Source organism: Adiantum capillus-veneris, chromosome 4 (assembly GCF_014529385.1).
Source record: "Adiantum capillus-veneris isolate H3 chromosome 4, ASM1452938v2, whole genome shotgun sequence".
Classification (NCBI taxonomy): domain Eukaryota; kingdom Viridiplantae; phylum Streptophyta; class Polypodiopsida; order Polypodiales; family Pteridaceae; genus Adiantum; species Adiantum capillus-veneris.
This window is the reverse complement of record NC_140934.1, coordinates 17,919,605-17,945,404: the sequence shown is the minus strand read 5'-3', so window position 1 is coordinate 17,945,404 and position 25,800 is coordinate 17,919,605. Positions and strand designations below refer to the sequence as shown.

The 25,800-nt window shown below is 43.0% G+C and overlaps 2 protein-coding genes and 1 pseudogene across 3 annotated transcripts; all 3 read right to left on the bottom strand.

Annotated features, from left to right (window-relative positions):
- Positions 1 to 921: 921 nt before the first annotated feature.
- Positions 922 to 2,107, bottom strand: LOC147458800 (putative pentatricopeptide repeat-containing protein At3g49142). The gene has a single exon (XM_086510237.1). The coding sequence runs from the start codon at positions 2,105 to 2,107 to the stop codon at positions 1,757 to 1,759; it is 351 nt and encodes a 116-aa protein (XP_086366363.1). The 3' UTR covers positions 922 to 1,756.
- LOC147458799 (pentatricopeptide repeat-containing protein At5g52850, chloroplastic-like) lies at positions 922 to 5,401 on the bottom strand. The gene has a single exon (XM_086510236.1). The coding sequence runs from the start codon at positions 4,759 to 4,761 to the stop codon at positions 4,312 to 4,314; it is 450 nt and encodes a 149-aa protein (XP_086366362.1). The 5' UTR covers positions 4,762 to 5,401; the 3' UTR covers positions 922 to 4,311.
- Positions 5,402 to 5,900: 499 nt separating this feature from the next.
- LOC147458798 (cocosin 1-like) lies at positions 5,901 to 8,087 on the bottom strand (annotated as a pseudogene). The gene is made up of 5 exons (XR_015187712.1): positions 7,596 to 8,087; positions 7,278 to 7,462; positions 6,717 to 7,112; positions 6,422 to 6,635; positions 5,901 to 6,313 (listed from the first exon to the last, which is right to left on the bottom strand). The product of XR_015187712.1 is annotated as a cocosin 1-like (transcript).
- Between the last annotated feature and the right edge of the window lie 17,713 nt (positions 8,088 to 25,800).

Sequence of the window (25,800 nt, the reverse complement as noted above, 5' to 3'; positions counted from 1 at the left end):
GAGCTGCAGGCACAGCCAGGAGAGGGCGCAGGAGCTCTCACAGGACGTCCATGCACGGACTGGCGCGGGCAGCAGGATCAGACGGGTACAGCTGGGAGATTCGTTGGAGCTGCAGGCAGAGCCAGGGGAGGACGCAGGAGCTCTTACAAGACCTCCATGCATGGACTGGCGCGGGCAGCAGGAGGAGACGGGGCAGCAGCTCCCCTGTAAGTGACGGGCATGCATCGGGTACAGCTGCGTGCTTGGTGGGAGGGGATGTTGGGAGGGACCTTGCGCAAGAATGCGGGCGGATAGGGAAGGGTTTAGTTTGATGTAGATGGGAGAACGAATCTCCCAAAGTAATAAATTAATGAAAATGGGTTTCGACCCAGCATCGGCTCATTAATAGGTGCTGCCACTGTTTGAATTAACGCGGATCAAACAAGATCCTTTGAGATTAACTCAAAAAGTATGTGTTCGTTTCACGTACCCCTCTGTCGCGAATATCTACATGAATCCTTATATTGCCTTGGTACAAATACTTCTTCTCAGCATAGTCCTTAAGTGAGCTCAGCATTGATTTTACTGCCTTGATACAAATCCTTCTTCTCAGCGCACAGTCTGTAAATGATCTATCATCTCACAAAAGAAATACTTTTTTCCTGGCCCTGTCCCTGTTGGGCATATCCTGCAATCAGAGACAACATCCCGCATAGGAAGCTCGTCAAAGACTTGTTGTGCCATGACAGGTGCACCGCACTTGACATACATACCGACCAACATGTTCCCCAAGTCTGCGTTCTTTTCAAGTAACCCACTATCAATATCATCATGAATCCTACTACCTTGGTACAAATCCTTCTTCTCAGCAGTCTTTAAGTGAGCTCACAAAAGAAATACTCGTTTCCTGGCGCTGCCCTCGTTGGGCATATCCTGCAAACAGAGACGAAATCCCGCACAGGAATCTCGTCAATGACTTGTTGCGCCACGACAGGTGCACTGCACTTGACATACATACTGACCAACATGTTCCTCAAGTATGTGCTCTTTTCAACTTTCAAGTAATCCACTATCGCAAATATCAGCCTGAATTTTACTGCCTTGGTTCAAATCCTTCTTCTCAGCACAGTCTTGAAGTGATCTAATAAAAGAAATACTTGTTTCCTGGCCCTGCCCCTGTTGTGCATATCCTGTAATCAGAGAACATCCCGCACAAGACTTGTTGCGCCATGACAGGTGCACCGCACATGACATACATACTGACCAACATGTTCCCCAAGCATGCGTTCTTTTCAAGTAACCTGCATCAGTGCATTCCAAGAGACGCCACTCCAAACAGTAAGCTCTCTCACGACATCTTTTTTAGACAGCCCCTGACTAAGAGTATTAGTGTGAATTTTTATGCCCATATCAGCATCTTGCGTAGATCCACATGCCTTCAAGATGCATGAGCATGTGATTGCATCAGGAGAGAGGCATGTAAGCGATTGCATCAAGAGAGAGGCGCATAAGTGATTGCATCAGGAGAGAGGCCCTCACTTTGCATCCGCTAAAAATAGCCTAGAGATTTCTTGACTTGCTCCTATTACGCATATCCCGCAATCAGTGAATTCCAAGAGAGGACATTCTGGACAGGAAGCTCCTCAAGCACTTTCTGTGCTTTCTGAAGTGCACCACATTTGGCATTCATATCGACCAAGGCATTGCCAAGCAGGACGTTTTTTTGCAACAACCCCAGACTAAAAATATTAGAGTAGATTTTTAAAGTGCACCACATTTAGCATACATATTGACCAAGGGAGTGCCAAGAGACCCTCACTTTGCATCTGCTGAAAACAGATAAGAACTTTGTGCCCTGCCCCTCTAGGGGAGATCCTGCAATCAGTGCATTCCAAGAGTCCATACTACGGACAGGAAGCTCCTCGAGCACTTTTTGTGCTCTCTGAAGTGCACCACATTTAGCAGACATGTCAACCAAGGCATTGCCAAGCACATCTTTTTTCAGTAGCCTCTGGCTAACAATATCAGCATGACTTTTTAAGCTCATATCAGCATCTTGCATAGAGCCACATGCCTTCAAGCTGCACTCATATGCGACTGCATCTAGAGAGATGCCCTCGCTTTGCATCTGTTGAAAACAGCCTGAAGCTTTCTGGCTTGCTCGCCTTGCACGTATCCCGAAATCAACGAGCTCTAAAAGACAACCGCCCCTGACTAACAATATCAAAATGAATTTTTAAGCCCATATCAGCATCTTGCACAGAGTCACCTGCCTTCAAGATGCATGCGTAGGTGATTGCATCGGGACAGAGGCCCTCACCTTGCATTTGCTGAAATCAGCTTTTAGAGCTTTCTGGCCCTGCTCCTGTTGTGTGTATCTTGCAATCAGTGCACGCCGTTCCGAAACGTAAGCTCCTCTAGCCTTTGTAGTTTCTGAAGTGCACTACATTTGACATTCATATCGACAAAGGCAGTGCCAAGCACGATTCTCTTTTCAATAGCATCTTGCATAGAGTGACATGCCTTCAAGATGCACGCGTAAGTGATAGCATTTGGAGAAAGGCCCTCGCTTCCCATCTGCTGAAAACAGCCCAAAGCTCGTCAAGGACTTGGTGCGCTCAGACAAGTTCACCACACTTGAAGTACATACTAACTAACGTGTTGGCTAAGTATGTGTTTTTTTCACGTAACCCACTATCACAAATATCAGCACGTATCCTGCTGCCTTGGTACAAATCTTTGTTCTTAGCATAGTCTTTAAGTGAGCTCACAAAAGAAAGACTCATCTCTTCCTCTCCATGTTTGCTTGTGTAGTGGATATTGCTCTACCCTGTGAAAACAAAACTAGTGCTGCATAGAGAGAATCGAGTGTGTGTGTGTGTGAGTGTGAGTGTCCGTGCGCATACAAAGAGTGCTTTATGAATTACAGCACATCTGGCATACATGTCAATCAAGGCAGTGCCAAGTAACAACGTTTCTTTTCTACAGCCCCTCAGGCTAACAATATCATCGTGAATTCCTTTGCCCGTATCAGCATCTTGCCTAATGCCACATGCCTTCAAGATACAAGAGTACGCGATTGCATTTGGATAGCTGCTCTCTCTTTACATCTGCTGAAAACAGCCCATAGCTTCTTGGCCCTGCCTCTGTTGGGCATATCCCGCGATCAGTGCAATGTAATAGACTACATTCCAGACAGCAAACACTTTTTGTGCTTTATAACGTACACCACCTTTGCCAACATGTCGACCAAGGCAGTGCCAAGCACGAAGTTTTCTGTCAACAGCCCCTGTATAACAATATCATTGTAAACTCTTTGCTGATGCCAACAGCTTGCATGATGCCAGATGCCTTCAAGCTGCACGTGTAGGTGATTGCATTTGCTCTCTTTGCATCTGCTGAAAACAGCCCAGAGCTACCTGGCCCTGCATACCTTCAAGATGCACGCGTAGGTGATTTCATCTAGACAAAGGCCAGCACTTTGCATCTGCTGAAAAAACAGCCTAGAGCTTTTTGTCCCTGCTCTTGTTGTGGGTATTCCCCCAATCAGTGCATTCCAAGAGACGCCGTTTCAAAGAGTAAGCTTCTCAAGCTGCTTTTGAAGTGCACCACATTTGGCATACATATCGAGGAGTGCCAAGCACAACAGCTTATCAAGGACTTGTGGCGCTCAGACAAGGACACCACGCTTGACATACATATTGACTAACGTGTTGTCCCTGCTTCTGTTGTGCATATCCCGCAATCAATGCACTCCAAAAGATGACATTCCAGACAGGAAGCTCCTCAAACACTTTTTGTGCTTTTTGAAGTGCACCATACTTGGCATACTGATCGACCACACACACGCAATGGCGATGGCGGAAGGAGATGCAGCTTATGTGATTGCATCAGGAGAGGTCCTTGCTTTGCATCCGCTGAAAACAGCCTAGAGCTTTCTGGCCCTGCTCTTGTTGTGCGTGCAATTGCATCAGGAGAGGTCCTTGCTTTGCATCCTCTAAAAACAGCCTAGAGCTTTCTGGCCCTGCTCCTACTATTGTGCGTGTCCCGCAATCAATGCACTCCAAGAGACGACGTTCCAGACAGGAAGCTTCTCAAGCACTAGCTTTCTGGCCTGCTCCTGTTGGCCACAGCTGCCTCGGGGTCATTCCCAAGGGCGCTCAAGAGCCCGCTGAGCCCAAGCATGACATCTCTTTTCAAGAGCATCTTGTGTAGAGCCACATGCCTTCAAGATGCATGCGTAGGTGATCGCGTCCCTCGCTTCGCATCTATTGAAACAGTACCAAGCTTCCTGGTCCTGGCCTATTGGGCATATCCTGCAATTAGTGCGTTTCAAGAGACAACATCCCACACAAGAGCACCACATTTAACATACATATCGACAAAGACATTGCTAAGCACACCAATATTTTGCAACAGCCCCTCACTAACAATATCAGCGTGAATTTTTATGCCCCCATCAGTATCTTGCATAGAGCTACATGCCTTCAAGATGCACGCGTATGTGATTGCACTTGTAGACAAGCCCACACTTTGCATCTGCTGATAACAACCTGGAGCTTTCTGGCCCTGCTCCTGTTGTGCATATCCCACAATCAGTGCACGCTGTTCCAAAAAGTAAGTTCCTCTAGCCTTTGTACTTTTTGAAGTGCACCACATTTGACATTCATATCGACAAAGGAAGTGCCAAGCACGATTTTTCTTTTCAATAGCATCTTGCATAGAGCCACATGCCTTCAAGATGCACGTGATGAAGTCTGGAGATAGGCCCTCGCTTCCCATCTGTTGAAAACAGCCCAAAGCTCGTCAAGGACTGGTGCGCTTAGACAATGTCCACCACATTTAGCATACATATCAACCACACACGGGCGATGGCGATACTTGTCAAGGACTTGGTGCCCTCGGACAAGGTCAGGACTTGGTGCGCTCAGACAAGGTCCACCACATTTATCATACATATCGACCACACACAGGCGATAGTGATGGCCATGGCGATCAGCACTTCGTCTTGCGCAAGTCTCAAGACATGCTTTGTGGCACTCTCTTCTTTTTGCCTTATCACATAGGCAATGCCACACACAGGTGATGGCGATGGCGGAAGGGGCAAGTCCACCGCATTTGGCATACTTATCGACCACACAGGCGATGGTGATGGCGGAAGGGGCTGAAGCGATTGCTGTGCTACAGCTCGCTCTCTCTCTCTCTCTCTCTCTCTCTCTCTCTCTCTCCGGCTACATGCATAAAGACATGCTTTGTGGCACTGCCATCGCTTTTGCTACCCCTTAGATGGACGCATTAGCTAGCTTGCTCTCTCTCTCTCTCTCTCTCTCTCTCTTTTCTTTTTGCCTTTAATATAAACCCCAATGAGCTGCTGCCAAGTGGCACAACTCTCCTTGCAGGTTTCCCAAAAACGCTTCTACAAAATCAAGGTAAAGAGAGAATTGATGACTGAGCAACATAGGTTATCTTACAAAGGAATCTTTTGCTTAATATATAATTTATTTAGATGAGCGAGTATGTATGTGCATATCATGTACCACTACAAAGCACCCCTTCTGCGTCATTTAAATAACCTCACATATATATTTTCATGAATTAAATGATATCATGTACCACTACAAAACACCCCTTCTGCGTCATTTAAATAACCTCACATATATATTTTCATGAATTAAATGACCCTTTGAATTCAATTGTTGCATCCCTTCAAAGGAGACTAGACTATCCCTTTTGAACACACATTTCATCCTATGTAAAGGGACCACATCATTCTAACCCCGTGCATTGAATACACATTTCATCCTATGTAAAGGGACCACATCATTCTAACCCCGCACACGAGGTTGCACCTTTTGAGTAATACCTAGAGAGGGAGCAACTCAAGTGACCAAATTGATCCATTCAGATTTCAGTACTAGGTGTAGAACTAAGCTCTTCTGATTTGCATTAGGAAAATGATAAGACACAATCAAAAAGGTAGGCTGTTTTTATTTGCATATATATGTACAGATAAACATGACATTTGTGCAAGTTTTTCCGGTGTATAGCTCAGCAGAGCTCCATTCTTCTAGAGCTTGATTTTTGGTAGCTCATCAGGAAGAGAAGATTTTACATCGTGGCCCAAGCTGGCTGCCTCTGCTCTCCATGCTTTCCACGGCTGCGCTCTTCTTCCTCACGGTGACGTTCCCCATGTGAGCGAGGGGGGAAGATTATCTCTTGATCTCGTCCCAGGTCGGATAACGTGTCCTCATCCACATTGAATGCGGCTGCTATCACTTGCATGGGCACTCCCCTGTACACTGAATTCCGCCCTCCAAGGAAAGATGTCGAGGGTCTGCAGATCACATACATTTGTCGAATGTGCGGTATTAGAACGACGACATCAAAAGCTTAGCTTTAGCAATGGTTATGAGTATGTGGCAATGGTTATGAAGCTACATACTAATTAGATGTCAACAGGATATATTCCAAGCCCTGATCTCCGGCCATCTTGATCGATGGGAAGAACTGCGGGATTACGAGTAGCATCCCCTCACGCACCTCCTTGTCAAACACCGTCTCACCATCTCCACTGGCTATTTCAATGCGGCCATTTCCCCGTGTTACGTAAAGCAACTGATGAGCGTTGCGCACAAAGCAGGTGCACACATAGCATTCTGCAACCCAAAGCCATGGTTAATGTATGACGATAACAGTAATAATCAAAGGACAAACGGTAATTTGACAATAGAGGTTACTTTTTCAAGAGACACACGCATTGCACTGAAGCCAACTTGTGCGAGTGCTGGTAGCTTCTGACAAGTCACCAAATTGAACCAGCCACCGTCGCGCACATAGTAGTCGGGATGCTCTGCCCGTATGCTATATTTGAGCTCCTCGAAGTAGGCCCTCCCGGAGGTGTGATCCTTGTATTGGAGGTTATCTTCCAACTCTTCATATTGTCTCCCACCTCGTGGCAGCTCAGGGAAGCGAATCTTTTGCTGTACCTTTATTATGCCAGCCTCATTCTGGTTGTCCAGCAAGGATCGGGCCGTTTTCTCATCAACACCCCATGCAGTTGCAAGAGTATCATGTCTGAAGCCATGGAGTAACGATCCGAAACGTGGGCATTTGGCTCCAGCAAGTCCAAATTGCTACCATCATATATTCAACCAGAAGCAATGTAAGAAAATCGAGATAGAACCTTAAACAAAACACAAAAACGAAGCTTGTCGTAACAGAGTGGGTTCATTAATGTAAGCTCAACAATAAACAACTAGATGAGCATCTATGTGTATTGAGATTCTGTCAATTATTACATGAAAGCGCCCTGGATTCACTCCCAAAGTGGTATCGCCTGCACAGAGGACACGGTGGCGCTCATTGCCCTCATTGTACCACCAGTAAATGGTGCCTTTGGGAAGGGCCACAACATCGCCCTTTTGCACCCTCCGGATATATATGCGCTGGAACTCACTAATAACCGCACCCATAACACCACACCCTGCATAATGCAGGATAATTAGGCAATGTCAATACTGCACTTCTGAAGAAATGATTTGCAAAGGGCATCCACAGTGCCATTAAACCAATTACCAGGTGAAGGCATGAATGACATTAGAATGCTTGTTGTTTACCTTGTAAGACATAGGCTATCTTATCTACATCCATGTAGTGTGGCACAAGCAAGCCATCCTCTTCAAGGTCCAGCTCCGACACACCGATTCGTATGTTCCGTATTACATCGATTTGCTCGCTCCAAACACGTAGCCTTCCTCCCTTGGACCGCAAAAGCTCTTGGGCATGCCCAAGCTCTATACCCACACGTCCATAGCGCCGCTCAGTCTCCTCTTCCTCACCACGGCCACCACCACGCCTGTCTCGTGATAGTATGTTGTCAAGGAGAGCGCCATGTGAGGAGCTCAGAAACAGCAGCAACAAGAAACCCAACAGAAATGTGAATGTGCCGGTGCCTCTGTGCTTCATGATGTCGATGGGACAGTCTGTGAGTGCAAGCGCGAGTAGTAATATGCAAGTGATCGCGTGTCGAGACTCAGAGGAGCCTCGTTTCCTTATTTATGCAGGTGGAGACGTGGAGGAGCTCCACAGTTGAGTTTAGAAAGGTGGTCGCATACAAGGACATGCACGCTACATCGCTACCTATGCTACCTAATTCCATAAGCATGGTGTCGAAAATATTAACTGACGCCAGGGATTTGAACCCAACACGTCGCCGATGAGCTAATCATGTGGTCTGTTGAACCGAGTTCACAATATTATGAAGTTGGTTCCTTGTTTACTCCTCCCCATGTCCTTTGTTTACTTTTCAGCATCCGACATCTATGCATGCCTTTGTTTTTGTGCTCGGGCTTCTCTACCGTTGCTCTAACTTCATTTACTACCCCGTGGTATATAATGCCGAGGGTCCCTCTCCCACATGACCAACACTCCCACTCCACGCCCCAAAAAATCGTGTCCACCAAAAAAGTGTTACCATATACATGTGGTAGTGATGTGTGTGAACACACTAGGACCGCCGGGGCATTTTTTCCCTCTTTAGGAGGTTTTTTCCCGCGTGCATTGTATATACGCCCATCACTCTAGGGCTATCTATCTTTCCATTGCACACTAAGTAATACACTCTCTATTGTGTGCCTTGAGCTTCCTTCGTCTTCTCCAAGCTTTGGGTGTTTCTCTGCAACCCTAATTCCAACAATTGGTATCAGAGCAGGTCACGTCCTCCCGGGCTTAGTCGCTAGCTGCTCCAGCACACACCTGCTCACTTTCTCCGATTTCAGTGAGCTTTGGCGAGCGTTCGCAGGTCGACATAAATTTTGGGCAAGCTCTAAGAGCTTGGTCTGCTCAGAATTTTGATTTGGGCTCATTTCGGCCTCCGTTTCCACTATAGGCAGTACTGCACATGCTATTTCGTCATTTTGTGCAGAATTTCTGTCAGTGCCGTTTTCTGCATAACAGGTGCCTTATAGTCTTCTACGGTTTGTGCTATATAGCACAGGTTGTTCCCGCTCCATTTCTCCTATTTTCGAGCAGTTTTCACATCAAGTGCAGCATTTACCATGGCTGACAACAACAACACAGATGTGTTCAAGATGTTTGCTGCTGAGGACAGGTTGGATGGGGACAACTACCCTATGTGGGCTTATATGATGCAACATGTTCTTGTGTCAAAAGGTGTCTGGAACATTGTGCAGGGCATTGATGTACGTCCTGGTTCTGAGGATGTAGGCGATGTTGAGGATGTTGCAGGTCTTGCTACAAGGATTGTAGCTGTTAGAGTTGTTTTGCCTACGGCAGAACAAGCTCGTTGGGATGTTAAGGATGCACAGGCTCATGCATTGATTGCGTTGTTTGTGAAGCACACCATTGTTCCTCACATCCGTTCAGCAAAATCTGCAAAACAGGCTTGGATATTTTAGCAGGTCTTTATGCAAGCCGCAATGAGGCTAAAATTGCTTTGCTGCGTAAAGAGCTGGAGTCGAAGATTATGCATGAGGAAGATGATATGGACACTTTCCTTGCTAGTGTCAAGGATATCAATGAGCAGCTTATTTCTGCAGGTCAAGTCATTTCAGACAGTTCCCTTGTGCAGACTGTTCTTGATGCCTTACCAGATTCCTACCAGACTTTTGCTAGTACTTGGAGACTGATGACCCAAGGAAATCCTGAAGTTGTCAAGTTTGTTGCATTATGCACATTACTGTTGCAAGAGTCACTTTCCAGAAAAAACAGGACTAGGCAGCGTGCAGTTGAACAGGCTTTTATTGCTTCTCAAAGAAAGGGTGGTAACAGTAATGCAGCCACTTCTTATGGTTCTGCTGCGAGTGGCAAAAATTCTGTTCCTAATGCTTCTGCTGGCAGTACTTCGTCTGGCAATTTTGGTGATAAGGGCAAAAAGAAGATGTGTTGCCATTATTGTAAAGCCAATGATCACTTGATCAAGTCGTGTCCTAAGTTGAAGGCCAAAGAGGCTAAGAAGAAAGAGGGTGGTTCCACTGTAAATTTTGGTTCCACTACAAATGCAGCCATTGTTGAGTCTTCTGTGAAAGGAGACTGTAATGCTGATGTTGATGCAGAATGGGCTTTTAGTGCAGAGTGCACTTACAATCCTGCTGTCCATGATGCATGCTTGCCAGTTGCTGCAGATTCACATGTGTGGTATTTCGACAGTGGTGCTACAAAGCACATTACCTCACATCGTGAATTGTTTACCTCTCTTGAGTCTATCCCTCATGGGAATTCAGTCACTTGTGCCAACAACGCCCCTTATCCAGGTCAGGGAGTTGGAAAGATTGTGCTCACTGCTGCTAATGGCAGTTCCTTCACACTTGTTGATGCACTTTATGTACCTGGGATCAAGAAGAATCTCTTGTCTGTATCCGCACTTGCTAGACTTGGACTTGTAGTCAAATTTGTGGATGACAGATGTACAGTTCATGATCTCAGTTTTGGTGATGAAATTGTTGCATCTGGCCTTTTGTGCCGTGGGCTGTATAAGCTCACTTTGTATGACAAGTGTGGACAAAATTTTGCAAATGCTGTTGCAGATTCAAGGGCTATTTCAGATGCAAAACTTTGGCATGCACGTTTTGGTCATCTGAAATTTGCCAGTTTGCTGCGTTTGTAGAAATCTGATATGGTTGCTTCTTTGCCACCTCTTGAAGCACCTGTCAAACATGTTTGTGAAGGCTGTATTTTGGCTAAGATGCAGCGTTCTAAGTTTCCAAAGGATGGTTTAGTTCGGGCCACATGCAGGTTGCAGCTTGTGCATAGTGATGTTTGTGGGCCCATGCAAACTCCGTCCTTGGGCAATTACCTGTACTTCGTGACTTTCATTGATGATTACTCCAGGCATGCATAGGTATTTCCGCTTAAAGCGAAGTCCGAAGTTTTTATGTGCTTCAAACAATTTCTGGCTATGTGGCTGAAAATGTCTCGAAATGTACTATGGGCACCCTCCGTTCCGATCGAGGGGGGGAGTATATGTTTCATGAATTTAATGCATTTCTGGCTAGTCGTGGGATAAAACACCAATGTACAGTGCCTTATACACCTCAGCAAAATGGTGTTGCTGAGAGGAAAACCAGGTCACTGACGGAAATGGCACGATGTATGGTCAAAAGTCAAGCTTTGCCACATTCTTTTTGGCTTGAGGCCATTATGTGTGCCACTTATGTACTTAACAGGTGTCCTACGAAAGCTTTGCAGTCTATTACTCCATATGAAGCATGGCATGATAGAAAACCTTCTATTGAGCGCATGCGTATTTTTGGCTGTTTGGCATATGCTTTGGTGCCACAAGTGCAGCGCAGAAAATTGGATGATAAGGCTGTCAAATTTATTTTTGTTGGTTATAGTGCTGAAAGCAAAGGTTACAGGTTATATCATCCGCAAACAAAGCGTATTCTGGTTTCATGGGATGTAGTGTTTGTGGAAGATTCTGTTCAGCACTTGCTGTCATGTACTAGAGACAATATTGTAAGCTCACAGGACATTTATGACACTTTGTTGCCTCTTTTCAGTGGTGGAAATACGAATGTAAGTTCCAATGAGGCAAATGTACAGCCTATGAGGGTTTCTGAAAATGTTTTAGATCAGCCTATTACTGATGCAGATGTACATGATGTACTTGATGAGAAAAGGGCTGAAAATGAGTAGGCTTGAGGTATGCCAAACTGGCTGGTGCATTTGCGTGACAGTAAATTGGATGCACCTTTGTCTAGTCATACTCGCTCAGGCTCTCGCCATGCATCTTATGCATCAGATTGTTATGCTTTGGCTGTGTCTAGCTTACATGATGTTGAGGAGCCTCTGACTTTTGATGAAGCACAAAATTCAGAAAATTGGATGGCTGCCATGCAATCAGAATATGATGCACTTATAGAAAATGACACATGGACTTTATGTGATTTGCCTCCTGGCAAAAAGGCCATTGGTACGAAGTGGGTTTACAAGTTGAAATGCAAGCCGGATGGTGAGATCGATCGCCATAAGGCTCGACTTGTTGCAAAGGGTTATGCACAGCAAAAAGGCATAGATTATGAAGAGACTTTTTCTCCCACTTGTCGTATGACTACTGTGCGTTTTCTATGTGCATTGGCAGCTCATTTTGGTTGGGATGTACATCAATCAGACATTGTTACTGCTTTCTTGAATGGTGACATATTTGAGGAAGTTTATGTAACGCAGCCTCGCGGTTTTTTCATAAAAGGACAAGAGGACAAAGTGTGCAAATGTAACAAGGCTTTGTATGGGTTGAAGCAATCTCCTCGTGCTTGGTATGAGAAAGTTGACACTCATTTGGTCAAACAAGGCTTTCGTAACAGTCCAACAGAAAGGGCATTGTATGTAAAGCGTGAGGGTGATGTACTTCTCATTGTGGTTCTTTATGTTGATGATTTGCTGATCACTGGACCAAATGAGAGACATATTGCTGAATTTAAGGCTGATTTGAATGCTACTTTCAAGATGAAAGATTTGGGGCTGTTGCATCATTATTTGGGTATACAGTTTAAGCAGTGTGATGGTGGTATTGCCTTGTGTCAGAAAAGTTACATAGAGACATTGCTATGTAAGTTTGGACTCGAGGATTGCAAACCTATCGCCACTCCCATGGAAACAGGTTTGAAGTTGAGTCTATATGATGCTGGTGATCCTGCTGATGTCACTCTTTACCAAACTGCTGTTGGCTGCCTCATTTATGTATGCAACACGAGGCCAGATATTCAGTTTGCAGTCTCACAGGTCAGCAGATTTATGCATAGCCCAGGGTCTAAGCATTGGCAGGCTGTCAAGAGGATTTTCCGCTACCTTAATTAGTGGCACTTTACATCTTGTCTTGTTTTATCCCAAGGGGGGATCATTGCCGCAAGACTTACATGCTTTTTCGGACTCAGATTGGGCTGGTTGTTTTGACACGCGAGTGTCCACAAGTGGTTTTTGTTTCATGCTTGGCAGTTCATGTATATCATGGTTGAGCAAGAAGCAACCTATTGTGGCCACTTCGAGTTGTGAGGTTGACTACATGGCAGTCTTCACAGCTACGGTTGAGTGTGTATGGCTCAGACGCCTTATGGCTGATTTGGGTGTTGGACAGGACACTGCCAACACTATCTACACTGACAGTCAGAGCGCATTGGCAGTTGCGAGGAACCTAGTTTTTCATGCTCGCACAAAGCACATTGAGGTGCATTACCACTATGTTAGGGAGAGGCTCTCAGCAGGAGAGATCGGCTTGGCTTATGTGCCAACACAGGACAACCTTGCAGATCTTTTCACAAAGGCATTGTCTCGTGAGAAGCTTGAATCTTTCCACAAAGCTTTGGGCTTACTCCCCTTTGTGGACTGATCCTGTCCTCAAGGCATGGCACTTCCCTTTACTCATGTGCCATCTCTCGTTCACCGCATCACTCCAGGGGGGATTTGTTACCATATACATGTGGTAGTGATGTGTGTGAACACACTAGGATTGCCGGGGCATTTTTTCCCTCTTTAGGGGGTTTTTTCCCCCGAGCATTGTACATACGCCCATCACTCTAGGGCTATCTATCTTTCCATTGCACACTAAGTAATACACTCTCTATTGTGTGCCTTGAGCTTCTTCGTCTTCTCCAAGCTGTGGGTGTTTCTCTGCAACCCTAATTCCAACAAAAAGGTCACCTTGGGTATCCCTCTTACATGAGGTCGATTAATATTAGGCAATTTTCACTGTTGTATAAAATTGGCGAGCTCATGTGAACTCGGAGTCAACCCTACTTCATTGGGATATAGTTTACCAATTTCAACCACTACCAAGATTGCTTCCTATCCTTGACGCCTAAGGTCACCGTATATGTGCCCTCAGCCACATTGTGTCATTTAGAGAAATGGATGGACAACCTCTCTAATCAAAACCAAGGAAGAGCTACTCGCAAGTCAATCAACACCAATCAACATACATGTAGAAGATAAGAGTGCCTCATGTGCAAAGAAAAAAATCTTGCTTAATTAGTTGCGTAGCATATAACTATTACCTCTCCAACCCAATGCTTTAGAGGGGCTCTTAAATGGCCTTCAATAGACTTGAGAAGTGGGTCAAGGTTTACACACCTCTCTCGAGAATATTCACACTCATGCTTTCCCTTCAAACGCTAACAACTTGTCGTTATTGTGTCTTTAAAATTCATCGTATTCTAAGCACTCTCTATAACCCTTCCCTACTACGATTGCACTATACGATAACTTTTAGGATTGTTAGGTGCCTGCGTTTCAAGAGTTGCAACAACCTAGTTGCAATTGATACAGTGAGCTCGACCAGTGCTTTTCTAATGCTATTGTCTGCCCTACTATTAATGCGCGAGATAATTACTTTGGGATCCATTGAGCTGAAATTTCCCACTGACATATGCAATGCAACGAGTCAATATAATCGAACCTCACTCAGTTTAAGAGCAGCTCCCTTCAATCCAAAGCAAGGCTTAAGAAATGCATTGCAAATGGACGGTTTTATTCAATTTAATTGGTAACATAGTCCAACAATTTCAACATTGCATCCATTCGAGATGTGAAGAATATAACAGTGGAAAAAAAGTGCCCTATGCCTTTATAGATAGGCAAATACAAGGATTTTATTGATACATACTCTATGGTAATTAGAGTAGCCTTGGATTTGTTGATAGAAGTCCTCATGAATTTAATTATCCTAATTCTTCAATTTTGAGTAACAATATTTTCCATGCCATGAGAAGGATCTTATCAAGTATTATTTATACAATCAACATGTATTTGGTAGGGCTAAATTGATGCTTGAATGACATCTATTGACTCTTAGAAGGACCATAACTCTTGTGATTAAATATTTTGCCCTAAAAATGCTTATTGTTACCTAATTCCGAGATGCTCTATTAATTGACATTATGTATCTGCTTTGGTGCAAAGAAATTGACATCTAAAGTGAAGTATGACGGGCAGGAGAAATCTGTGTTTCCATCTGGTTGTAAGCATGAGAAGAGCATAGCTTACAAGGGAGATTTATCCACCCATTCCAATAGTAAGTTTGGTTTGATGTAGAGTTGGAGATAGTGCTTACTTTAGCAGTGTTTTAAGGAAAAGTTTTGGATGCTTTGGATTTTCTTTTTGGAGAACAATTTTTGAATTGTAGGGAGAAAATTGGCATTTCAACTTGAGGATGCATCCAAAACTATGCAATGTAAATCCAACATGGCCGACTCATGAATGTTTGATGCTAGTGAGACACTAAAGGAGATAGATGCTAAGATGGCATCCAAAAAGCCAACTCCATCACCTAAGAAAGTGAAGCCTTCTCCAAAGCGCAATCTATCATCCCCAGGAAAAAGGTCTGTCATAAAATCTAAAATCTAACCAACCCAAATGATTTTCTCATATTAAATTGATCACTTAATGTGGGAGAATGAACGGGAACAAGTGTTAAGATATAGATATGTGCTTATAGATCTATCTCAACACGGGGCCAATAGTAAAGGGGCCCAAATGAGAGATGGTCTAGCAAAGAGCAAGGCTAACCAATGGAGCATAAGACCTTAGGGTTAGCTTCATTGAAGACCTCCAATAATGTGTGTAAAAGTCCTTTGACCTTAGGTAACCTAGGTATGAGCTTGAGGTGGGAACCCGGCCCAAGCTCGAGGTGCTTGATTAAGGTGCTTGAGGTACTTGACCTGCTGCATGATTAAGGTGCTTGAGGTGGTTTGACATGCTTGCCTGAGATGCTTGTGGGAACACCCCTAGTCCAAGTGCTTAGTCATGCTTGATGACTAAAGTGCTTGAGCACCAAAGGTCAAAAAGATCCCTACAAAGAGGGGGGCGAGCCCTTTTCTTAGGGGCTAGAGAGAGAACACACACACACACACACACTCTCAAGGAAAGACCAAGCTTAAAGAGGCAACAGGGACACATGTCAAGCCCCTACCCATGTTACCTCCATGAGGTGCTTGAACTCTATTGGCTAGGATTAAAAGGGGTCCAATGATAATTTACAACAATTATCTAATTGTTTTTTCATTTATCAAGTCCTCTCTCTCAAAGGGGAAAGGGGGGCATTTGTCCCAAGACTACACCTATTGCTAGAAATGGCTCAAGCTTGTGATTGGCTAGGCTTGGCATGAGCCAATGAGCTTCAATGATGAGCTAGAAGAGGGGGTCGACCTAGCAAGGAGGGGGGTTGCTTAGGGGGTATACTCACCCACACACACTCACAAACCCTCTCATGGTGTGCTATGCAAAGTGCAAGAGCTCCCTCTCCTTCTCCAAGCAAGTAGAGGTTGAGAGCCTACACCAACACTCTTGGATATGGAGTGCAAATACAACCAAGAGCCATGCTTCAATGCTTAAGCTTGTCATCTCCTTCTTCTTCATTACTATGCTATTATGTATGCTAGCAACAAGAGTTATGATAAGTGAGGAACTAATTCTTTCTCCTATGAAATGTTTCTTCTTCCTCTTCCCTACCCTCATTCCCTGCTAGCTCTCTCCACCTTCGAAGGTGTTTGAGGTCTTGGGACTGAGGCTTGGGATAGTTAAAGCTTTCTTCAAGTTTATGTTATGTTTGTGATGCATGAAGCTTTCCATCTTCATTGCATCACCTAGGTCACAAGGAACACAAAGATTGTATTGTAACAAGTCTCTCTTAATGGGAGAAATCATAATACAAATGTTTATTGGAGAGGGGACCGGCTCCACATAAATCCGGTCCTCAACTGTTGTCATGTTCTCAAAATTCTCTCTCTTGCAAAAGTATTGTTCATGCCAAGTTAACTAATTGTTATGATTATGTTGCTACCTTCAATTATGTTCACCCGCTATGCTCACAAAGTCATTTCTCAAAAGTACTCTCATTAATTTCCGCTACTCTCAAATTAAATAGGCCAATTCCATTACAAGGTCCCAAACCACTAATAGTAGATTAGGGAGGTCTGGTAAGTGTAGAATTCATGGTGTGTGTGTGTGTGTGTGTGCGTGCTCAAAGAGAATGGAGACACACAATGTAGACTCTAAGATAACTCTTAATTATGCATTAGGAAAAGGGAATTACAAGCCTCTTATATAAAAACTCATAGAGGGTGAAAACATTGTGCGTGTGTGTGTGTGTGCACGCATGTGCTCAAAGAGAATGGAGACACACAATGTAGACTCTAAGATAACTCTTAATTATGCATTAGGAAAAGGGAATTACAAGCCTCTTATATAAAAACTCATAGAGGGTGAAAACATGGGTGCATCATGGGGTGAAACCTCACCATATACATCATCATCTTAGGTGGAAAGTAGCCACATGTCATCACATGGTCTATCACATGACTCATGCCACATTGGCATCCTAGTGGCCTTAGGGAAGATACATCCAAACATGGCACAAAGTATAGGAAAAAACCCACAAAACTAAGCAACCTTCACCTTGGGTTTTGGACTATGACTAGTGATAATCTAACCTAGCACACTCTAGTTTAGGAGCATAATATTGCATCCCCAATCCAAGAGACAAATTGCTACACATTTCCAATCCAAGAGACAAAGCTGACATCTCCAATTTAGGAGATAAAAGCTCTCTAATCCAAGAGACAAACTCCAAAACACTCCCCTTGAAAAGTGTAGATAGGACCCAGAGACCAACCTAATCCAACCTATCTCCAACATGGCTCAATTGCAAGATGTAAAGGAAAAATAAATGTAGAAAACATCACTATCAAAGTCACATTGAACGTGGTTATCGGCTCCCTGGATACTTGCCATATATATAGGCTATTGTGCAAATGCTGAATCGACCTAGAGATGAACCTTTGAATATTGCACAATGTTGAAGGATAGCTAGAAATAGCAAGCGGACGGCTGCCTTGAAAATGCAATCTACACCCTACTAGCAGGCTAGTGGCAGAAAATGCTTCTTCAATTTATTGCTATTAATGACTACAAGTAGGAACCTATTGTTGTTGCTAGAGGGTCATTGCCCTTCAACATGCTAATTGGAGCATTGTTGATGTTTTTTTCAACTCTTCAAATCTCCTCCTATCACACACAAAAAAGAGGAGCTACTAGCTCTCTTCTATATAAGCAACAACTCCTAAATGCACCAAATGTGTCGAGCACAAAGCACGAATGCTGCGAATGCTTCTTGTGCAATTTGATGTGGTTGGTGGGAACCTGTCCCTAGAGATAGTCTACACAAAAATCACTTTGAAAAGTTACAAGGCAAAATTACCACTAGTTATCAGACCCTATACCACGCAACCAATCAAAAACTAGTAATGAGCACCTATAAATAGGATCCATTATTTCCATTTTGGGGGTCGATCAGTCTTTGTCAGTCAATCAGTCAATCTATCAGTAGATTAGAACTCTTATATCATTTGTAACTAGTCAATGTATGCATTATAGAGCTTCTAAGCACTAAATGTTGTGCCATTTGTACCTTTAGACTTGTACTTTTGAACCACTTTATGAATCTAAATCTCTAGTTCTAGTTGTCTCAATTCATAATTGAAGCTTGAGCTATAACGAGGGGTCGACCAAGGAACCTAGGGGTGTGCTTGGGAGTATACCCTCTCTCACACACACTCTCATGCTCATTCTCACTTGGAAAAGTGCAAGAGCTCCATCTCCTTCTCTAAGCTTGTTTAGAAGTTGAGAGCCTACACCCAACACTCTTGGCTATGGAATGCAAATCCAACCAACAGCCATGCTTCAATGCTTAAGCTTACCATCTTCTTCATCATCATTATTATTCTATTATGCTATGCTATGCAACAAGAGTGATGATAAGTGAGGAAATATCTCTTTCTCGTATATTAGTTCTTCTTTCTCTTCCCTACCCTCATTCCTTACTAGCTCTCTCCACCTTCGAAGGTGTTTGAGACCTTAGGACTGAGGCCGGGGATGGTTAATGATTTTACAAAGGTTATGTTATGCTTGTGATGCATGAAGTTTTCCATCTTCATTGCATCACCTAGGTCTCAAGGAAACCAAAGATTGTATTGTATCAAGTCTCTCTTTATGGGACAATCTATAATACAAAAGCCTATTGGAGGGGGGACCGGCTCCACATAAATCCGGTCCTCAACTATTGTCAAGTTCTCTAGTTCCCTCCTTGCAAAAAGTATCTTTCATGCCAAGTTAATCAAGTAAATTGGTTATGTTGCTACCGCTAATTAAGTTCACCCTCTATGTTCTCAAAGTACTCATAAACATTCTCACTCTAGTTCTCTTTATTCCGTTATTCTCAAAGTTCATAGGCCATTTCCATTACATTGGTATCAAAGCTATTGGTTTCTCTTTTCTTACTTAAGAAAAGAGGTCCTTAAGTTGTCCATGAAAGGTTGGACATGTTCATTGCAATAGGGTAAGTACGACAGGGATCTATTATCTTGGTTGAAAAGGATTTAGTTCGAGGTACACCGTTGGGAACTATAGTCTTACAAATGGAGTCTCTCGGGGATTGCCTTTGGCTTAACCATTATTGAGCTACTAGCAAGCTCAACAGGAACCATAATCAACCGCGCAATGTTAGGCCCTCTCCATTAATCTTTGCAATGAGAAGTCTCTAAACCATGGTGGCTGCTTGAGAACTAATTTTCAAAGGTAAAGAAGAGTAGCGACTAAGGTTTTTGAGCACAAAGTAATTTATACATAAGTTAAATTAGCATGTCTAACAATAACCAAGAGAGTAGAATGAATATTGACAACTTTGATTTTGCACATGAAGGTGCTAATAATTATGCCCCCATGTTTGCTAATTATCTTGTTACTAGGTTGCAACAAGCTATGGGCAACTTTGCTTTGCAAGCCGAAGTTACTCAACAACTTCGTGCTTATGGGATTTCCTTCCTCTCCAAGAGGAAAGAGAGAGCTTAGGAAGCCTCTTGATGAGAATCCCAGAATAAGATTCTCTCCCATAAGAGAGGAGGAATCCAAAGAACGAGAAAGAAGTGAATAACTAAGTTCCTTTGAAGATGTGGCTCCATAAAGACGGCGGTCTAGATGATCGCCAACTCCTCCCAAGAGGAAACGATCAACCCATAGTCAACCCACAAAGATGTGGCTCCACAAAGACGTCAGTCTAGATGATTGCCAACTCCTCCCAAGAGGAAACAGTCAACCCATAGTCCTTACACTCCTTCTCCTCGTCACTCCAAAAGGGAAGAGAGGAAAGAAAGGAAGAAAAAGGCAAGAAAGAGGTCACCCTCTTCTCCTTATTCTTCACCTTTCTCCTCTTCTGACGAAAGCAACAACTATTCTCCTAAAGAATACAAGAGGAGAGGACATCGTAAATCCTACCCTGCTTGGAGAAGGTCCCAAAAGCTTAAGAAGTTCAAAGAGGGAGGAAAGATTATCTGGCACCTTTGGTTCTACCGACAAAGTATTGGCCTTCATCCAACAATTTGATGCGGCCTTTGGAGATGAGGGCTTCATAGAGTCCTCCAAGCTACATCATGTAGCTATACACTTCCAGAAATCTACTTGTCAATGGTGGGCTAGCCTTCGTGGCAACGGTGAAGCCCCAAAGACATGGAAAGCTCTACGAGTTTCCATCATGAAGAAACTCCTTGCAAGCGATGCAAAGGACAAAGTGCTTACCGAATGGCGGAGTTTGAAGTTTCTCTCCAACGAGTCTATCCACAAATATGTGGACAAGTTTTGGGATTTACATCTCAAGGCTACTACTATCTTTAAAAAGATAGAGTTTGCTGAGCAAAAGCATAATTCTGTGCAGGATTACCTAAAGAAATGGCCGAATATGTCAACTCCCAATGGCCTGGTTCTATCACCAAAGTAATTTATCATACTATGGTTGCTTCACGCATCAATTTCCAACAAGGGGCTAAAAGGAATGCCAAGCCCATGGAAAACAAAGATCGAAATGATGCAAAGGGGAAGAACAATGCCCAAAACTCTTCCCAAGGCAATTCAACAACAACAACAATCGGTCCAAGGGGAAGGGAGTTTACAAAGGTAAAAATAAACTCTCTCCTGAAGAGCTAGATTCTTTTCGTAAGGATCACAAATGATTTAAGTGTGGGGAGAAAGGACATGGCTATCGTTCTTGTCCCAAAAGAAATGCCCACAATGAGACTAGAGTTTCCACAATCAAAGCTCAAAAAAGAGGATGCTCATTGCAAAGGATCACCTCTCTCTTATGCTTGGGGAAAGGTAAGAGAGCATGATTCCTTCATCCTGTATGACCCTGGCGCTACTCACAATTTCATATCCATGGAGTTGGCCACCAAGTTAGGCATTCAAGCTCATGAGATGGGAGATGTTGTTGGAGCTGATGGAGCCTTCAAGGGCAAGAAGCCACAGTTACTCCCTTGATTGGGAAATTGAGGCTCCATGTCCAAGGCTATGTTGACAAAGAAGATTTCTTCATCTCTCCTCTCAAACATGAAGATGTCATCCTGAGGGCACGATGGTTTGACCTTATGGCTGTTAATGTAAAGTTCCCTGAAAGAAGGTTGTATTTCAAGTATAGGTAAAAGAATATCTACATAGATTCTAATGATTCTGGTTGTACCATACCCCTTGTAAATTCTCTTGCTTTTGACAAATCAATGAAAACCTCAGTTTTTGCGTACATGATTTTTGTCAAACAATCCATACGGTCTTAATGTTTTATCAAATGAAAATGGTAGGAATTAAGAAGAGTTAGACTTGTCTAATTTTCTAAATGGATTCCAAGATGTTTTTATCGATGATATCCCTATGGACTTACCTCCAAAATGAGGGGATGATGACCATCGAATTGAGCTCCTACGATGAAGCTCACCACTTAACAAGCCTTCCTATTGGGTTTCCCAAAAGGAGATCATGAGACAAGTACAAGAATTGGTAGACAAAGGGATGGTGAGGCCTAGCTCCTCCCCCTTTTTTTTTCTAGTTATTTTAGTGCAAAAGAAAGATGGTACATACTGCATGTGTGTGGACTATCGAGCACTAAACCATATCACTATCAAAAAAAGATTTCCCATACCGCGGATTGAAGATCCATTTGATAAGCTACAAGGCTCTACCTACTTCAGTAGCATTGACCTTAAAAGTGGCCATCAAATAAGGATAGTGAATGAAGATATTGTAAAGACCGCGTTTCATACACCATTTGGCTTTTATGAATATCTAGTCATGCCTTCTCGCTTGACTAATGCACCGACCACATTCAATTGTCTAATGGAGAAATTTTTTAGACCCCAACGCAAGTTTACTAGAGTGCTCTTTGATGATATCATCATCTACTCCAAGTCTTTGGAGGAGCACAAGAAACATCTCCAGGTCATTTTTCAAGCTTTGAGGGAGAACAAGCTTTTTATCAATCAAAAGAAGAGTGAATTTTTCCTTTAAGAGATTCAATACTTAGGTCATATTATCTTTCAGGATGGTATCTGTACGGATCCATCAAAGTTGGAGGTAATAAAATCATGGCCTATCCAAGGAATCTACATGAGCTATGAAGCTTTATTGGTATGTGTATATACTATAGATGCTTCATAGCAAAATTGTCTCAAATAGCAGGACCATTACATGACTTAACAAAGAAGAACGTTAAGTACTCATGGACTGCTAAAGAGAAAAATGCTTTTGACAAGCTCAAAGAGAAGCTTACCTCCCAACCAATGCTTATGCTTCTGGATCTCTCAAAGCCATTTGAGGTCCAATGTGATGCTTGTGGTGATTGTCTTGGAGCAGTCTTGCTACAAGAAGGACAAGTCATAGCATATGAGAGCCGAAGGCTCAATATCGATGAACGTGTCTTGGGCATATATGAAAAAGAGCTTTTAGCTGCTCTACATGTCCTAGACACATGGATGCACTATCTATTGGAGACTCCATTTATTTTGTAAATGGACCACCAAAGTCTCAAGTACTTCATGACGCAAACCAAACTTTTTGACAAACAAATGAGGTGAGCAAATTTTCTTTCGCAATTTTATTTTCATATTGCTCACATTGTTGGTAAGCACAATCAAGTGGCCGATGCACTTTCATGATGACCAAGAGTCAATGTGGTGTCTATAACAACTCACAATGATCTATCTTCTATGATAGATGAATATGCTACTGACCCTGACAATAAAGACATAATGTCATCCCTTCCATTGGGGAAGAAGAACCATTCACCTTGCAAGATGGTTATCTTCTCCATGGAAATAGGCTTTGTGTTACCCACTCCCTTCATGAAAAAGTCATGTATGAGTCCCATGCTCCTCCCTATGCAGGGCATAGAGGCATTCGACCTACTCTTTGATGAGTAGAGACGTACTTCTATTGGCCTACCATGAAAATAGACATACAAGAGTATGTTCCAAAATGTGTGGTATGCCAAAAAGCCAAGTATGATAGAGGGAAGCAACCTGGGTTACTCCATCCATTACCGATTTCTAATTCACCGTGGGAGAGTATATCCATAGATTTTTTCTTTGGATTATCCAAGTCTATCCATGGGAATACGGGAATATGGACAAGGACTATCAAGGCACACCAAGTGGCAACCCTCTTCATATCTCAGATTTTCAAACACCATGGATTTCCAACATCCATCGTGTCAGATAGAGATCCTAGAATGACCAATAATTGATCTTTTTGGAAATCTAGGTACAAGATTGAATTTCTCTTCTGTCTATCACCTACAAACGGATGGCCAAAGTGAGATAGCCAATCCTACGATTCTCGATCTACTAAATACTTATGTTACCGAAGTAGATCAATGCTCACAATGGGAGAAGTACTTATCCATTGTAGAGTATGCATACAATAATACTGTCCATACTACTACTTGAAAGGCACATTTTGAGATCATAGAAGGAAGACCTAAAAGTACCTTTTTACTTAAAGTACATGGGAAGATCTTCGCTGCTGATGAGTATAGCGGTGATCTACAAGAATCTTTCCAAAAGATTAAGGAAGCTATATCCATCTCTCAACAAAAGCAAAAAGCTACTGCTGATAAGCACAGAAGGGCCCGAATGTTCAAAGAAAATGATTGGGTCTTACTCAAGTTACCCAAAGCTCGATTGAGGCAAACAACGGGAAAAAATCCTACGGGCCACCAAAAGTATTATGCTAAATTAGCAAAAAGATACTATGGTCCTTTTCAAATCTTGAAGCCAATCAATGACATGGCTTACCAACTCAAGTTGCCCATCCATTGGCTCATCACAATGCTTTTCATGTGAGCCTACTCAATCCTTACAAAGGAGAGCCACCCACAACCCCAATTATTCAAGACCCCCCAGAAATCAAAGACCAAGAAGAGGTACTACAATCCGAAGCTATCCTTCGGCATGAGGACAAGGTACTATGACATGGTAATATTATCCAACAATATCTTATTAAGTTCAAAAATTATCCTTTTGAAGATGCTAGATGGATGAAAGGAATACAGCTTAAGGATAGTATGAACCTTGTCAATGCTTACAACGCTACATTAAAGTAAGCAAATGTAAATGTTTCCTTTAAATGATCTATGTTTTTGTCTTATAAGACTTTTTTTTTTTCTTATGCACAAATTTAAGTAGTATTCATGCTTAGAATCATGTTTGTGTTGACAAAGTCTCTCAAACACCAAGTAGAAATTGTCACTCTACTTTGGAACTACGATATGGACTAAAGAGGAGACATGCTTGGGGCAGCTAAGTCTCCCAAGCCAGTCATCCATCTTGGAATGATATCGTAGGGTAAAAGGGGATCCTCTACACACTAAGAAACATTGACTGATGACTAAGGCTTTATCTCTTATTCCTCATAGTCGAGGACGACATTAATTTCAAGAGAGAGGTAATGTCATAAGATCTAATATCTAACCAACTTAAATGATTTTCTCATATTAAAATGATCATTTAATGTGGGAGAATAAATAGGAACAAGGGTTAGAATATAGACATGTGCTTATGGATCTATCTCAACACGGGGCCAAAGTCAAAGGGTCCAAATGAGAGATGGTATGTCAAAGAGCAATGCTAGCTAATGGAGCTTAAAGACCTTAGGGTTAGCTTCATTAAAGACATCCAAAGATTACTATTGAAAGTCCTTAGACCTAGGACCTTAGGCAAGCTAGGAGTGTGCTTGAGGTGGGAACCCAGCCCAAGCTTGAGGTGCTTGTCGTGCTTGCTGACTAAGGTGCTTGAGGTTCTTTACGACTAAGGTGATTAAGGTGCTCCATGACTAAAGTTCTTGAGGGGCTTAAGGTGTTCCAAAAGTCAACTAAGATCCCTACTCATGGGGAGGTGCGAGCCCTACTTGTAGGGATGAGAGAGAACACACACACCCTCACACAAGGCAAGCCTAGTCTAAAAAAGCAACAAGGACACATGTCAAGTTCCTCTCCATGTTGCCCTCATAAGGTGACTAAAGCCTATTGGTTTGCCTCTAAAGGGGTCCGATGAGATTTTAGTTTATTAATTAATTATTTATGCATTTATTCAAGCCCTCTCTCTCAAAGGGATAAGAAGGACACTTGTCCTACTACTAGCATGGTTGCTTGATATGAGTAAATCATGTGATTGGCTAAGCTTGTAGGGGTTCAATCAAACTGAAGCTTGAGCTACAAGGAGGGGTCAACCAAGGAAGCTAGGGGTGTGCTTAGGAGTATACTCACACACACTCTCAAGTTATGATGATTACAAGTTGCAAGAGGGTAGAAGCTCTCAGTCGTCGTACGCCTCAAAAATCAAAACTTGATAATGATAATGTGTCCCTTTTCCACTTTACAAAATAGAATTTATACCTAGGGCTCTCTTGGCCATTGAACGACTTTACATAACTCAAAATTTATTACAGAATCTACAACTCAGCTTCTCAGAGATCTCCCATCTATAATCAAAGATTGTC

What these genes read in the sequence shown, in the direction of transcription:
- LOC147458800 (XM_086510237.1), bottom strand. Translation starts at nt 2,107, where the DNA reads ATGCAAAGCGAGGGCATCTCTCTAGATGCAGTCGCATATGAGTGCAGC.
- LOC147458799 (XM_086510236.1), bottom strand. Translation starts at nt 4,761, where the DNA reads ATGGGAAGCGAGGGCCTATCTCCAGACTTCATCACGTGCATCTTGAAG.